Source organism: Lathyrus oleraceus, chromosome 3 (assembly GCF_024323335.1).
Source record: "Lathyrus oleraceus cultivar Zhongwan6 chromosome 3, CAAS_Psat_ZW6_1.0, whole genome shotgun sequence".
NCBI lineage: Eukaryota > Viridiplantae > Streptophyta > Magnoliopsida > Fabales > Fabaceae > Lathyrus > Lathyrus oleraceus.
This window is the reverse complement of record NC_066581.1, coordinates 512,032,931-512,050,611: the sequence shown is the minus strand read 5'-3', so window position 1 is coordinate 512,050,611 and position 17,681 is coordinate 512,032,931. Positions and strand designations below refer to the sequence as shown.

At 31.6% G+C, this 17,681-nt stretch overlaps 1 protein-coding gene across 1 annotated transcript; it reads right to left on the bottom strand.

Moving 5' to 3' along the window:
* Window positions 1-657: 657 nt before the first annotated feature.
* On the bottom strand, window positions 658-1,617 carry LOC127131893 (transcription factor GTE5, chloroplastic-like). The gene has a single exon (XM_051060782.1). The coding sequence runs from the start codon at window positions 1,615-1,617 to the stop codon at window positions 658-660; it is 960 nt and encodes a 319-aa protein (XP_050916739.1).
* Between the last annotated feature and the right edge of the window lie 16,064 nt (window positions 1,618-17,681).

The window sequence follows — 17,681 nt, the reverse complement described above, 5'->3', positions numbered from 1 at the left end:
TAATATAATATATTTCTCTTAGACGTATGTTATTATGTTAATTGATCTAGTATGTTAGATCCAGTGGCTTTGATCTAACGACCTTAATAATTAGAGATCAAACTGGTCTTTTTTTAATACTACCTCTAAATTTTGAGAATAAGATAGGACTACATCTTGCCTAAAAAAAAGCTAGATTTATACATGGAGCAATTTAAACACACTTAAATATTCTGTCTTAACTTTATGTGCAGGTGCATGGCCGTACATATATTGTTGCAGTGTGCATGGAGGGAAGCAACTATAATTAGAAGCATCTACTACTTGTTGCTTTTCGTTTTAATGGAAACATTGCTTAATTAAAAAACAAAAATCTACTTGCCATATGAATCAACCACTGTTGGAGAGGTTTAATTTGATGCTTATAGAGAAATGTACATATAAAACAACTACTGAAGTTTTGCTATCAATACATATATGATACAATTATGATCTCAAAATTTTGATAGAATAATCTCAAAATTTTGATAGAATAATTTGTACTTTCAACAGTAAAGAATAATTGACCATAGATACTACACATTCATTGAAAATAACTTGACAGATTTGAAAACACATTGGTGCTAACCGTTTATAACTTGAGAACAGTTTCTATAAGAACACAACATGTTGCACTCTTTAGTATCTCTTGTGAGTGTTACTTCTTTTTGTATCTTCAAATTCCCACGTATCCTTCAATGACTTCCATTTGTGTTCAAAAGTGTCACTAAACTTTTTTGCAATTTGGTAAATATGATTCCTTGGAGGATACGTTACCATTGCATTAGAGAACACAAGCCTCATGTCGCTAGCAAACTCATCCTCTGTTGCATACAACCTCATTTTTCTCTCTATTTCCTTCAAACCTATTGCCTTTATCTTACACTTATCAAACTTTGCTATTTTTGGAGGATCTTTCAAATCCCAACCATCTCTGTCTACCAACATCCTCTTCAATATCAACCAACATTGCCTCCTCTTAACACACTCCATCGCTTTCTTCAACCCACATTCTTCACCTCTTGTTGTTGAATCCTTCATGTTATCCTTTGGTTGAGACAAAGGTGTTGTTTTGGAAACTTGGTTCTTGATCATCTTCTTGTCTTCAACAACATTGTCATTATCCTTTGGTTGAGACAAAGGTGTTGTGTTGGAAACTTGGTTCTTGATGATCTTCTTGTCTTCAACAACAATGTTATTATACTTTGGCTGAGACAAAGGTGTTGTTTTGGAAACTTGGTTCTTGATCATATTCTTGTTTTCAACAACATTGTCATTATTCTTTGGTTGAGACAAAGGTGTTGATTTGATTTGATAATTTGAATCAACCCAATAACAAGATATGGTTGGTTTTACAGAATCTTGAATCTTCCTTCTCTTGTTTTCATCTGTGGCACAAGAATCTGAATCGCGTTTTCTTGAACCAGGAGGATAACTGAGCTTGATGATAAGTCTTTTACGAGGTTGTGTGTTCGAAGGGTCTGTGTTCGATGCTTTTAAGGAAGAAGGTTTGGTGTTATGTGACATAGATGCAGTTAAGGAAGAATAAGGGTTTGTGTTCGATGCTTCTAAGGAAGAAGGTTTGGTGTTGTCGGACATGGATGTTGTTAAGGAAGAAGAAGGGTTTGTGTTGGATGCTGTAAATGTTAAGTCTTGAGCAGTTGTGTGTGAATATATAAGATTTGGTTGTTATGTCTGTTCTAATATTTAGGGAGATATATCATTAATAACACAACTTTAAATATTCAATCTTATTTATTTTTTTATATTTTTTTATTTTTAAGTTATCGCAAAAGGAATGAACATTTAATTTTTTACTGGATGTCGTTTTAACAAACTTCTCAGTTAAAGTTTTATTTTATTTAAAACTATCTCTTAAAATGTTATAATAAAAAATTGAAACAAACTTCTCTCTTTTATCGTTTTTAATATTAGTATCAAACTAATAACTCATCGCAAAAGATATTAATTGTAACAAACTTTCAATTTCATACTTTAAAAAAATATTTAGAAAAACTGAAATGTTTTAAAATCTTTTTTTTATAATTTTTTTATAACAAACAAGCCTTAAGATCATTTGGAAAAGTACTCTTTAATTACTGTTCAATCTTTTTACAACAAAGGATATTAATTTTAATTTTCTGTTTTGTTTTAAATTATTTATTTAAAATTTCAAATATTTAATAAATATATTAAATGGATTTAATTAATATTTAAATAACTTAATTTTGTTTTATATTTAAAGTGTTGATATTTAATCCATGATTATACAAATTTAAGATTTTGTATATTAAGAATTCTTCACAATAAATCACTAAAAAAATGTGTCATATACAACCGACATTTTAGTGATAGTTGATTAATCTTGTATGTTTATATGTGACATATATCTATAAAAATTTATTATATCATATACTAAAAATAACGTATAGGTTACATGGATATAATCCGTTGATACACATGTATATTGGCATACGAATTATGTGCATATAGGATTTCATGGGTATATGTCTTATCTTCTATTTTATTTTTGTTTTCTTCTTTATAGGAAAATTCATCTCCAATTCTTTCTTTTTTTTAGTGTTTTAGTATTTTAATCTTTCCTTTTTTTTTATTTTGTGTTTTTCTCTTTTCTTTTGTAAAACAATAGAAAAGTTATTTCCCTCCACTCAACTAAGCAATAAGATGAAAATTAAAAAGTAGTTTTTATATTTTTTTACATTATTTTATAAACAAATTCTTTTTTCTTCATATTTTAATAAAAGTAAAAAAACAAAATAAATGTTGGTAAATTTAGTCAAATATATTTCCTTCAAACCCTAAATTGAAGGAAACTGTTTGACTAATGTAGCTCTACCCGACCTCCCAATCACATCTTCCATGTGGTTTCAATCTGTAGTGGTTTTTGATTTGACTTTAGATTTCATTAATTTTTTTATTACTTTTTTAATTTTGATTTTGATTTCACTTTTGATAAAGTGGAAAATTTATGATTTATCTTTTTATTGACTAGCGTCCAAACGGACACATTCATCATGTTTATCCACTTTTTATAATATATACACATATAAAAATATAAATATATATATTTTATTTAATATTGATTTTAATTTTAATTATATATGTAATAAAATTTGTGATAAACAATCTAAAATAAAAAATAATAGATATTTATACATGTTTAAGAATTGTATCATTTCTAAAAGAAATACAAATAAACTATGAATAGAATTAAATATGCACAATTTATCAATGTCAAAAAACAGTACATCAATTTTTTTACTTAAATCTTACTAAATTTAAGAGATAAATACATTTCCATTCATAATGCTTGGTGAATCACTAATCGAAGAATACATGAATTGATACATTTTTTATTCATTTGTAATAGGAAAAAATAATAGAAATGAAATTGGTAAAAATTCAAATTAACACAAACTAAAAATTTAAAAACAAAAAAAAATAAAAATGGAGTGATTTCACGTTATTTTTTTGTAAAAAAAATCCAGACTATAATTAGTAAACTTTTGATTAAAAAAAACAATATTTTAATGTATTATATTTTTGTATGAAAAGGTTTTATCTTACATCGCATTGAATAATTTCTCTTGTATCTCTCTTTTATTTTCCACGTTAAAATGTAGTTGATTCCGTTATCTTTTAATAAAAGTTTTGTTCATCATTTAATTTCTTCGTAACTTCTTTAATGCTGCAAAAGTATATAAACAACAAAGACAATCTAAAATAAAATTCAAATACTCAAAAAATTAGAACATATCAAATTAAAAACAAAATTAAACCAAATTAAATAAAAAAGTTTATTAATCTTTATCATAAATTAATTACTTCAATGATCATTGATGTGAAAATGCATTAATGTGAAGATGCCAAAAGGATAGTGAGGAAAGCAAAGGATGAAAATGTAAAATTTGAGAACTGATTTTTTATCTTTATTTGATGTCATTTCCCGACTCCTTATAGACTAGTATGTTTAATAATAGAAAAAAAGTAAAATGATAGTGTTTGTGATCATGGGTTTACAAACACTATCATTGCATGGAAGTTATGTGTGATTATAGGGTCAAATTGAATTACCATATAAGCGTAGGAAAAATATTCTAATAAGCGTAAACACCTTAGCTAGGATAATTTCTTTAAATTTTCATTTTATGCACATTGTCCTCTTTTTTTCATTAATATGCAAAATGATTTAACCGTCAGAATACATATTTATTACGATATCATTCTTCTCTTTTTTTACGTGATTTAATACATATTTATCAACATACTATAAAATGATTTAACCGTCATAATATTTTAATCCATATTTTATATAGAGTTATTGAATATGTGTGGGGTATATTTGTATTCTAAATAAATTAAGGAATAATTTAATCCATATTTTGGAACAGTTTCATATTTAACAATATTTTTATCCAAAATATCAAGAAATCAAATCATAAAGAATTTGATTTTGTGACTTTTATAGTGAAATAAAAGAGGCTAAGACATAAATTTAATTTTTTTTGCTCAACAGATTAGCAGTGAGCATGTTTGGAATGTGCCCGAAAATATCTATCTAAAATCTAAAAATATTTTTAATTTTTTCAAAAAATGCAATAATATTCCTTAGAATGCATTACGAAATTCCTTTTATATATGACTTTTATATAGATACATATTGGACAAAGCTTATATAACTTCATTAAAGTCCGTCAAAACCTTCCGATGCAAGAATTGTTTATTATTTACCTAAACCACGTTAAAAAAGCTTAATATGAATGAATAGTTAAAAATATTCATCAAATCATTTATTATAAAATAATAATAATTTTCTATTTATATTACTTTATTATCCTTTAATTTATTAACTAAGACTTTTTACTTTATCCATATTTTGGTTATTTTAATCATCTATTTGTAATATATTCACTATAAAAAAAACTGTCTGAAATCACGTGATATTTACGTTATAACGTGAAAAATCACTTCATAACACGTTTTTAGTAACATGAATTTTCACGTGATAGAAATTCGTGTGACAACTCTGTTGTGTCACGAAAATCATGTCGCAACTTTGTCACGTGAAAATCACGTCGAAACAGTGTGTCACGTGATATTTATGACACAATATTCTGCACAAATGTTCTCATTATATATGTTGTAATTCAGTAGTAGCTGTGAAGGCAGAAAAAGTTATAATGAATTGCGACGTGATTTTCATGTGGTAAAATTGTGAAGTGAATATCATGTTACAAAAATGATTTTATTTTTAAAATAAAAAACTATTAAAAATAATATATAAACAGAATAATATATTATGAAAAATAATATTCTGTTTTAAAAAAAAATCTATTTAAATATATTAATAAATTACTTGTGGATTAATTATATATTTATTTTAGTAAAATTATGTTTTTAAAAAAATTATCCTACAATAACAACAACCAACAATCCAATATATATATTTAAATCAGGAAAAAAATTGCTTAAATACTTCAATGAAAATAAAAAAAGGGCTTATATCTTGAGCTTTATGATTGAATCTTGAAGAATTTTTTTTTAACAATGTTAGTTATAAAATAAAAATAAAATCAACACAATATTTAACAAATAAAAAATAGAAAAATGAAAATGAAAATTTTGGGCCTTCTTGAAATACCTTTTAATTTGAAGATAAATATTGAAAGTTGGAATTTGAGAAAGAAGAGGAAAAATATTGGAGGAGGAAAAATGTTGGAAGAGGAAAATTGGTGGAGGAGGAAAAATTGAAAGGGGAAATTTGAGAAAGAAACTTAATCTAAGCAGAGAGAAAATCTGCAAATATATAGAGCAATTAGCCACGTGATTTTGACTTCAAAACTTTCTCTCCTAAAAGTTTTTTTTTGAATTTAACGTTGTGAAGTGTTTTTCATGTCACAACTAAAATTTTGAAATGTTGAAATTTCCCCTACCAACCTGTGCACGCCTGACTTTTTTATTTTACGTGGCAAAGTTGTAAAGTGAAAATCACGTGGTAAAGTTGTGCAGTGAAAATCACGTGGCAAAGTTGTGAAGTGAAAATCACGTTGATGATTGCTCTATATAGTTCCAAATTTTTTCTATCACACGCAGCTCAGATTCAGTTTCTTTCTCAAATTTTCTTCACAACTTTGTCACGTGATTTTCACTTCACAATTTTGCCACGTGATTTTTACTTCACAATTTTCTCTCCTAAACGTTTTTTAATTTTTTAATTTAACATTGCGAAGTGATTTTCACGTCACAACTTAAATTTAAACTTTTTCAAATTTCCCCTATCACCCAACCTGTATACGTCTGATCTTTTTATTTTTTTTATTTTACTTTTTCCGTGTGCAAGTCTGACTCTCAATTTTCATTTGATTCATCATCGAAAGCCATGAAAAGTAGGGATGAAGACGATGAATCTTTGTTTTATGCGAGGGTAGAAGATGACGATGAAAAGGGGAAAAGGTGAAAGAAATGGTGTAGTATCCTGATACCATATTATTATACTTGATAACAGATAACAAAAAAGGGTCATTTGTCCTAGAACTGTATTGAATTATGAATCACACATTGTTACAAAAAGGAAAGTCTTGTACTATCTAAAAAAAATATATTGGACCATAACAAGTAAAAACCACTAAGCTCGATATTAGACAGCATAGCCCAAATAAGAAAAAGCTAATTATCTAATACTATGTGGAGGTCAGAACTATAATTAAAAAACCCAAAAGATGAAATAATCGATGAAATAATCTCTGCAATAAATTGAACTAGCCGACCGAACCAACCGACTTATCCAAAATATCGTAATCCAAAAAAATTGATTTATAAACGGACGAAATTGGGTCTTCAAATCAAAATTGTGATTTAAGTCAGATTAAGATTTTGGGTCCACCACTGCCCAAAACCATCTATTTGTCCACCCCTGAATTAGATACAGGGGAAGCGATCCAAATCACTATCTTTCAACTATTTTTTTCGAGTCCAATGCACATAATATTTTATGAGATTTAACTTTTGGTTGACAAGATGTAAGGATGACTGATTTACACTAAGTGAAATTAAAAAATTTATTGAAATGTCTCGTCACTTAAAATCGGGTCATTTTAAATTTCAACATTTAAAATAAATTTAGATTTCGTAAAATTAATAGACAAATAGTGTTAGGGATAAGAAGAATGTCATTGACAATAAAAACAAATATATATTATAAATAATTAAATATTAATGTAGTAAACATTTTTTATGGTTTTTTAATACCATGTATTTAAAAAGAAATGTATTAAAAAAACTTAATGCTAAAAAAACTTAAAAGATTTAACTCATTTCTAAGGTAATTCAAATTCGCTTTCATTTCAGATTTCTAAACGTATCCTTCTGACACTTGGATCTTGTTCTCTTTGCCATGTTCAATGGGATGTGTTTACAAAATTTCATTATTTGAATTTGTGAGAAATTCAATCTATCAACCTGGACAAAACATCTACGATAATCATATTCATCCTGCATAAATATTGAATTGAAGTAAGAAAATATGAGAATGTTTAATTATCCAAATTTTATTTGCATTACCTTGTTGATTGATCAAGTAAAAAATATCTTCCTCTGTTAAGTGGTGTCTATGCAATACGTCTTACGATCATTCTACCACAACAATAATAAACAATAACAGTTAGAAAAAATATTCTACGATAAAATGATGAATGACTACAATGAGATGTTGAGAAGATGATGAATGCCTACTGATATAGATGATTTGGAATTTTAAAATGTAAAAATTGGTAATGATAATGCTTTAGTTTGTTTAAATAGGAATTAAAATATGAATCATTACATTAACCACAACAAGAAAACTTTTCTCCAACCACGTGATATAATGACGTGAAAATCACGTGGCAAAAAAGGGAGTTGCGACGTGATAATCACGTCGTTACATGTTTTTATTTATTAAAAAATTGAGAGTCAGACTTGCACATGGAAAGACTGGAAAAAAAATCTAAATTTTTTTATAACATGGCAATCACGTCGCAACTTTGTCACGCGAAAATCACGATAATTTCAAGATCGAACCCACAGATCTAATCTTGAACCCTAGAAACCCCTTTTATCTTTATCCTAGTGAGAACCCTAGCGCCACCCTAGTTGCACCACCTCTCGATGATAACAATTATCACAACAGGAGTAAATTCATGTATTGTGACTTGACATCGAAGAGAAAAATCCCCTTCATCAATGGTAATCTCCCCAAACCAACCTTCTCTGATCCGAATTACGAGCTATGGGATCGTACGAATAATATGGTACTTTCTTGTATCAATCGTACCCTTTCACCTCACATCGCATAAAGCACCATTTGCTTCAATTCGACTTTCGATCTTTGGAGAGATATTCAAGAACGCTTCACCAAATGTAATCACTTTCGATTCTCCGATCTTCTCTGTGATCTGCATTCCATTCAACAAAGTGATAGATCTTTGTCTACATACTTCACTGATCTCAAGATCCTCTGGGATGAATTAGAAGATTTCCGATCAACCCCTTCTTGTTCATTCCCCACACCCTACACCTGTGATTTGGCCAAAATCGTTTGCAATTACAAGCATATGGAGTATGTTTCGTGTTTTTTGAAGGGTTTAAACGATAACTATCATAAGATTCTGACACAAAGCTTGCTCCTAGATTTGATTTCCAGCATCAATCGCGTTTATTCACTTATTTCTCAACAACAAGTGGTTGCTCCACCTACCTTGCACCCAACTCAACCATTATATATGCCAACAATAACAATAACACTCAGGGCAAAGGTAAAGGAAACTCGAAGAATTCCATGTTATGCATCAATTGCAGCAAAACAAATCATACAGTGGAAACCTGTTATTTCAAACATGGGTTTCCACCTGGATATCGGAACGAGAATACAAAGTTTTCTTTGGAGTCCAAGACTACACAGACTTAAGACAAAGAAGGTGTCATTTCTAAGGAGGATTACCAACACTAACTTCTTCTCCTCCAACAACCCCGGAAGGATCATCAGCATCCCAAGACTGATAAAGTTCCTAATCCTAACAACCACATAATCTCAGGTATCATTAATAGAGGTATTGAATCTCAAATACCTTCTATGTGGATCTTTGATTCATGGGCGTCTCATCATGTATGCCCCTATATCAAGTGCATTTCAGATATTAAAGTTATTGATCCTGTTTATATTCATCTCCCTAATGGGACTCATATTACTGCAAATTTTTATGAAACTATTATACTTGATCACTTCTTTCACCTGCACAATATTTTTTATATCCCCGAGTTTAGGTTTAGCCTAATCTCTATCTCTAAATATGCCATATTATAGCATTTCATTCTTACACAATTCCTGTTACATTCAGGATGTATGTACCAAGCGGATGATTGGACAAATGACTCATTATAATAACCTTTACATCCTTCACAAAGTCCCTGTCCACAATACACCCTACAATTTTGCACATCCTAATACTTGTAACTCGGCTAGTTTTAAAGATTCAGATAATGTAGATTTATCCTTGTGGCATCATCACTTAGGACATCCTTCTAATGAGGTTTTACATAATACGTCACAAAATATTTCTACTATCAAATACAATAAGAATTCTCTTTGCCACACTTTCCATTTAGATAAACAATGTAGGCCTCCCTTTCCTATAAGTACTTTTGTTTCAGCTCATTACTTTGATTTAGTACATATGCATATATGTGGTCTTATACATGTTCCTTCTTTGGATAGTTTCTAATATTTTTTAACTATTGTTGATGATTTCACACGTTATACTTGGACTTTTCTCATGACTCATAAATTTGAAACTAGAATTCACATTAAAAATTTCATCATTTTATTGCCAAACTCAATTTCATCAAAATCATTAGAAGTGATAATGGAACTGAATTTCTTATGTCATCTTATTATGCATCTCTAGGGATCTTACATCAAATAATTTATATTGAAACAGCTCAACAAAACTACATTGTTGAGAGAAAACATATCCACTTAGTTAATGTTACTAGATCCCTTTTATTCCATGCCAACTTCCCTAAGTTTTTTTTGTTCTTTTTCCCTTTGTCGTGCAAAACAACATTCCTTATGAGCTTCTTTTCAAAGAACCTCCATCCTTCACGCACCTTAAAACCTTTGGATGTCTTGCCTATGCTTCCACCATCACAAGACATAGGGACAAACTAGATCCTAAATCCACAAAATGCTTATTTCTAGGTTTTCCCATGGGTATTAAAGGATATCTCCTCTTTTTTATCTCAATAATAGGTCCATTATCACCTCCAGAAATTGTATTTTCTATGAAAACACATTTCCCTACACACCTCATCCCACCACTAACAACACTTATGCTCCTACCCTTGGTAATGAACAATAAACCATTCCATTCCTTTTTACCACCTTACTTCCATATACCATCCCATCAACTCTGACCACATACCTGACAACCTTACTCCTCAAGATTCCCTTAATTCTCCCACCAGCCCTCAAAATTCCCCACCTTCCAATGAGCCAATTCAACATACTGATCACACACCTACTTTTGATCCTGACACTTCTCTTGACATCACTACTATTAGGAAGTTTACTAGAACCAAATATGCACCTGCATATTTGAATGATTATGTCTTCAATACATATCACACATCATTTCTTATGATATTTCAAAATACATTTCATATCATCATACTTCCCATGCATATTATTCTTTCATATCTTCCATTACTACTGCATGTGATCCTGCTACTTATAAGCAAGCTAGTCTTCATCCTCATTGGATCAAGGCTATAAATGTTGAAATCCAAGCTTTAACAGACAACCACACATGGAATTTCACCACTTTACCACCAGGTAAGAAATTTATAGGTTGCAAATGGGTCTATAAGACCAAATTCAATTCATATGGCACAATAGAAAGACATAAAGCGAGGTTAGTTGTTCAAGGCTTCAACCAAATTCAAGATATTTATTTATTTTATACATTTTCTCATGTTGCAAAGCTTACAAATGTAAGATTACTTATTGCTCTTGCCTTCTCTTTAAACTTATATCTTCATCAACTTGATCTGCACAATGCTTTTCTTCATGGAGTCTTGGATGACGAGGTGTACATGTATTTACCTAAAGGAATTACACATTCTTACCCAAATCAAGTTTGCAAACTTCTCAAATCTATTTATGGATTGAAATAATCAAGTAGACAATGATTTGAAAAGTTATCCAATTTTTTACTCACCAATGACTTCAAATAATCCTCTTCTGATCACTCCCTATTTATACATCAATCCAAAGAACAATTTACTGTATTGTTGATATATGTTGATGACGTTATAATTACAGGAAATAATATGGACATCATCAACAAAGAAAAGCATACACTACAACATCATTTTCATATCAAGGATCTTGGCATATTGAAATATTTCTTAGGCTTAGAAGTGGCAAGAGGTGACTCGGGATTTAATATTTGTCAACAAAAACACACATTTGATCTCCTTTCAACTGCTGGATTACTGGGCTGCAAACCTGCCATAACTCCCATGGCTCGAGACACCAAATTAAAGACAACTGATGGCATTCCTATGCAAGATCCTGCTAAGTACCAAAGGCTTGTTAGACAACTTATTTACTTACTTAACACCAAGCCTGACATCTCGTATTCAGGTCAACAACTCAGTCAACATATGAGTCATCCCACCGATCTTCACTAGAATGCGGCTCTTTTGAGTGTTACGCTATCTCAAGTCTTATCCGGGCCAAGGTTTATTCTTTCCAAGCAATTCTTCTCTACAACTTAAAGCCTTCTCAGATTCAGATTGGGTAACTTGTATGGAAACACGCAAATCCATCACAGGTTTCTACATTTATCTATGAGATCCACTTATTTCTTGGAAAACTAAAAAGAAACCAATTATGTCTCATAGCTCTACCGAAGCAGAATACAGATCCATGGCATCCACAGTTTATGAACTCTAATGATTAACCAACATTCTCAAAGAACTCCATATCTCTTTCAAGCTACCAAACCTCATGTATTATGACAATGCTTCTTCCAGACATATTGTAAGTAATTCATCCTTCCATGAGCGCATAAAGCATATTGATTTAGACTGTCATCTGGTGCGTGAAAAGCTTCAGCATGACCTCTTTTATCCCCTTCCCGTCTCTTCTTCACAATAGCTCGCATATGTTTTCACAAAGCCTTTGAACTTCAAATATTTCTTCTATAACATCACTAAGCTTGGTCTTCATTCTATTTACCCCCAAACTTATAGGGGTATTAGATAATTAGCTTTTCTTATTTGGGCTTTGCTGTCTAATATTCGGCTTAGTGGTTTTTACTTGTTATGGCCCAATACCTTTTTTGTATATAGTATAGGACTTTCCTTTTTATAAAAATGTGTGATTCATAACTCAATACAGTTCCAGGCCTAATGGCCCTTTTCTACTATCTTTTATCAATTGTAATACATGGAGCTTTGGCATAAAACACACTTAACGTTCATCTTCCTTGTCTCTCTCTTGGTGGTGAATTAGATCTAGAAGAGTGATAATGGTGTAGTGAGGATGTGATACATATTTCATAGATATGAGATGATGAACAATATACCTTATTGCAAGAAAAGTCAATGAGAAAGAAAAGTTCATTTATCTCTTGTTTTAAGAAAATAACAATAACATTGGTAATCAGATATTAGTAAGATGAAATATGCTTCATAGAACTCATGTTCAATTTGATTTTGCCTAAACAAAAATTGTTTGATGGTGTGTGAAGAAAGTGGAAAAGCAGAAGTAATAAGCGTAGAGAAAAGAAAATGTATTTTTTAACGAAGTATTAATTTAATAAAATAATGAATTGTCATTTCATTTCTTCCGAGCATATGATACTTACTCTGTCAAAAGGAAGAGTATTAATTAATAATGTGTTTCGTCAATCATGCATAGGCTAGGCACATTTAAAATTTTGAGTGTCGAGACATTTTATTTTTACATTAAAGTTAAATTTGTAAATAAAAACTAAAGAGATATCAAACATACTAAAAATTCAATCGGATTCGGTTATGTTTTAGTTTCATAATCAAAATCAGATTTCGTAGTAACACACTGAAAACCAAAAAATGTGAACCACAGTTATATGAGTTAGTTTTTCATCACCCGTTTCTTTTTTATTCATCGGTTAAATCAGTTTGGGTTGGATTTGATTTTTTTGTCTACCCCTAATATCTATAATATGTTTCCTATATCTCATGTGTATCATCAATTAAAAATATAGTTCAAATTTTTTATTGTTCTCAAAATTTAGGAAACAAATTATCTATTTTTTCATCTACAACCCTCCCTCCAAACCTTCTATTTTAGTCTTGAAAACAGTGTACAAAGTGAAATGAAATGGTATTTTCTGTAAGAATTATTATTAAACTAAGAATATAAAACGTTTGTGTAAAAAAAAATCTTCAAGCTCATAAAAGTTTCTCCTCCTCGCCAACATAGCAGAAAAGAATGATAGTTCAAACTAAATCTAATTTTCACATTGAGGAATAAAGGGTAATAATACAAACAGAAAAGGCGAAATAAATACCACTGAGATATATAGCCCATTACAACTGTTTTGTTGGATTTCATGCCTCCAGAATGTAAATATAATCTTTTGAGCTATCATCCTGCAACCAGACTACTAAATCAGTATTTTCTTTAGGCACGCAAAAACTAACCATTTTCATACCAAGATTAGTCTTGCATGCAAATGATATGTTACTTTACATCATTGATGACTCAGATATAGTTAATATAGTCGTTAGCTATTCGAAGGGTCTAGCAGGCACAATGAGGAAAAAATTGCATTACTGAACAATGATGGGTTTGGATTCTTATATTCATTTGGGTGAAAAGATATTAAGGCGCAAAAAGTGTTAGGTTTGTTACCTTGTTTATAATGTTGTTGTTGTTGTGTTTGTTTGATGATTAAGGTTAGGGTTTGGGATTAAGAGGGGTTTAGGGTTTCAGGATTTTCGATGATTGATTATTTGTTTGCATGTGGAATTAAGATTAAGAAGGTTCTGATTTAAGGTTCGAAGGTAGTTTAATTTCGATCTGGGTAGGTTTAGGGTATTTCTGGGTTTAGGTTAGGGTAAGGGTTAAGGTTCATTGTTTCTCGTTTTTGGAGGTTAGGGTTCATGTTGAACCCAGACGAGGGTTCATCATTTTTGGGTTTGTAGGTTACGGTCCATGTTGAATACATAGTATGGTTCACGAATGTTGAAGAAATGGGTTTGGGGATGAATGTTCATGAAGAACATTCATCGTGTTTTGGGTTTGGGATGAAGTTTACGGTCGAACTTCAACCAGAAACTAGGGATAACAGTGGTCTTTAGGGTGGTTGCTGGGGAAAAGGGTGGTCGGGGAAAGAAAGAAGGGAGAAGAGTGAGTGAGAGAGAGAGAGAGAGATGAAGAGAGAGGTTGGAAATGAAAAATGAAGAAATTATGAGGACTTTCGCTTAAGTGCCTCCTCAATTGGATGCCACCCCATGCCTGCGTGGCCTCCTTCCAGTTAATCAACTTGTTGACTCAACGCAATCAACATACACACTTGCACATGGTACACCCTCATTGACTTGGCATCGTAACTACACATTTAGCATACATTGACCACTAATCATGATCAAGGGTCGTGATCTCATGTAGTAAGGGTCATTTGATCTTGATCAAGAGGTTTATAGAGAGTCATTTGTTGACTCTCTCCCTCTGTGAACCCTCCTATGCGCTGGGCTCCAACAACTTATTGGGCCTAGATCCTTTGTTATTCACACACCCCAGTGAACAACCAATTACTAGTGTAGTTCATTTTACACCCCCTGCGTTTTAATATTAGTAATTGATTTCAATTAAGTTAATTAAAAATAACAAAAAAATTATTAATTAAAGTTTTTACCTTATTATGATCAATAAAAAATGAAAAAAAATACAAAAACATAATATATTTAATTAGGGTTTTTATTAGGATAATATTAGGATTAATGACCAATATTAGGGTTATGGTTAGGATTTCAAATAGTATAATTAAGATAATTAAGAATTAGGGTTCAAGCAGGAAAAAAATAATATTAATCTTTCTTTTACTAATTGCATGTGTTTAATATTTTCTCAATTTTAAAAAATAATTATGTACATATGACATTTAATCTAACTTTTAAATTAAATTAACCATAAGTTCTCTGCAATTAACAAGTCATTTAAAATCAATTTCGCACACTCAAACTATAAGTCTGATGCCCTTGTGCATCAAGGCATTTTTCAAATTAAACATCTCTTCACCCCGATGTGTGGAGAACTTTTTAAGATCTAAAACCAATAAAACAAACAAATATTTTTAGAAGAGCTACGGTGCTCTGATCCTTTATCAAACATGAGGGTACGTAGGCATAAAGTCGTATACAATAACCAAAAATACATTTTCTTTGTCCCGTTTTTAATATTTTCCCCTTAGCAACATATTCCCTTGTAAATAAATAAATTAAGCAATAATAAATAGCATATGCAAACTTCCCTTAGACAAGCACACTAACCCTATATTTAGAGGAGAATCCCATTGTGTACAATGAAAGTGAGGGGTTCCTAACATCATCCTCTTGCTTAGATGACTCCTGAACCCTAGGTCTCATCCTTAATATTAGGTTTTATCATTATTTCCCTGTTCCTTATGAACAAATAAAGGATGATGATGACTCTCTAAATTTTCCAGCCGCGACACACTATACCCATCTTGAATCTTGAAGTCACTTGGGCATTTGAGTGTTAACCATGTTGGTCCATCTCCCACCGTTGTAACGGAGATCAGAGCCACCGTTCAAGATCATCAATTATTCATTTCTATATTTGAAATAGAATAGTGGTGTCGTATGTGGGAATCAACTTTTGATTCCTACGATTTCCTCCAATTCATATCCAATTTCTGCTTTACCGAATTGTAGCCTCCTTAGGATATCGAATCAGAAAACATTTAGCCTTTGATTTCAATAATTTACGTGATTCACGTTTGTTTCCCAATATCATCGCTCACAGCTCCTTCAGATCTCGAAATTATGAGCATTTTAAAGCAAGCGCGAAGATTTATCATAGTCGACTCGTTCAATCATCATTTTCCCCTCAATTCCTTATTGTCAAGGTCTTTAATTTTCTTTAGAAATCCACAGAATAATGAAAGAAAGGATTTATAAACCCTGATTTAGGGTTACACTGAGGTATGAAGGTAAGTTCCATGAAGGACGGGCTTAAGCCTTGTAATTCACCGTGTGGCCTGGCTACCTGTTAGATACCCAAAAGTGCTTATTTGAGTTATCAATTAAGGGTATTTTTCACTCTATTTCCTTGCTCTTTTGTCAAAACCACCTTTGTTCTAACATGAAATGCAATACATTGATAAACGATCTTGGTACCTTTGATTTGTGTGTTATTGTGCAGGTAGAAGGCATGAAACAATAGAAAATGAAAGACACAAGAAGTTGGCAAAGGAACCAAAGAGAATTTGCATTCATCAGCTTGCTCGCTAGGCGAGAGCTGAAGCGAAGGCCTCGCTAGGCGAGTTTCCAGCGAAAAGCTCCAGTAAAATGCCAATAAATTCGCCAGGCGAGATCCTAGCGAAGGTGGTAGCGAGTTCGTTCAGTTTTGGTGAAAAGCGCAGCCAGCACTCTCTCGCTAGGCGAGGCTCTAGCGAGTCCCCAGCGAGCATTCCAGTAGCAAAACCTCTCAACCTCGCTGGGGCGAAGGTTGGAGCGTGTCCTTCGCTAGGCGAAGGTTTGTTCGCTAGGCGAACATGACAGTTCAACAGACCCTGTTTCTCTGGGCACAGGTGCCTTGTGTGCCACAATTAGACCCTCGCTAGGCGAGCCTTTCTGCTCGCCTAGCGAGCATGACAGCCCAGTACTACTCTATAAGTAGCAGGTGCCACTTTTGAGTGCCAAACCTAGTTTTTACCTCATTTTTCCACTTTTGTACTTTTGTTAGATATTTTTACAGCATTGTTCTTAGGATCTTTTATGCCCTAGATTTCATTTCTCTTCATCTTGTAACCATCTTCTACAAAAAGAAGGTGGATTCCCATCCAATATCGATTATCCGACTTGGATGTTGATCAACCTTCTTCCGAAACTTGCCGACCAAGCTACCATGAAAATGAGTAGTTAAGTCCTCCATTTGTCAAGGTTAGATGTAGGTGATTACTAGCTTTGTGTGTAAATGTAAGGATCTTCATGTGTAAACTCTTTAATGGTGAATATATGATGAAAACTTTGTTTCTATTTAAAACTCTTTGTGTTGGTTTATGATCGAGAGATGTTTACCAACTCTTGACCTAGGTTTTCATCCAATATTGTTTGTTAGCTAGAGATAGTAATGAATGATTTTGTTCACCATAAGGTTGAACTAAAAAGTTGTCATTTTGATAGATTGTGTTCGAGAGAAACAATGGATCAAAATGGCAAAACTCACAATGGGTGTTCGAGAGAAACACATTGGGAGGACCTTGTGAAATAATTTATCATCTAAAGGAGTTTATAAGATTGTTGACCGAACAAATACATGCAAAGTGATCATCGAACCCTAACTTTGGCAATATTTCTCATTTATTCAA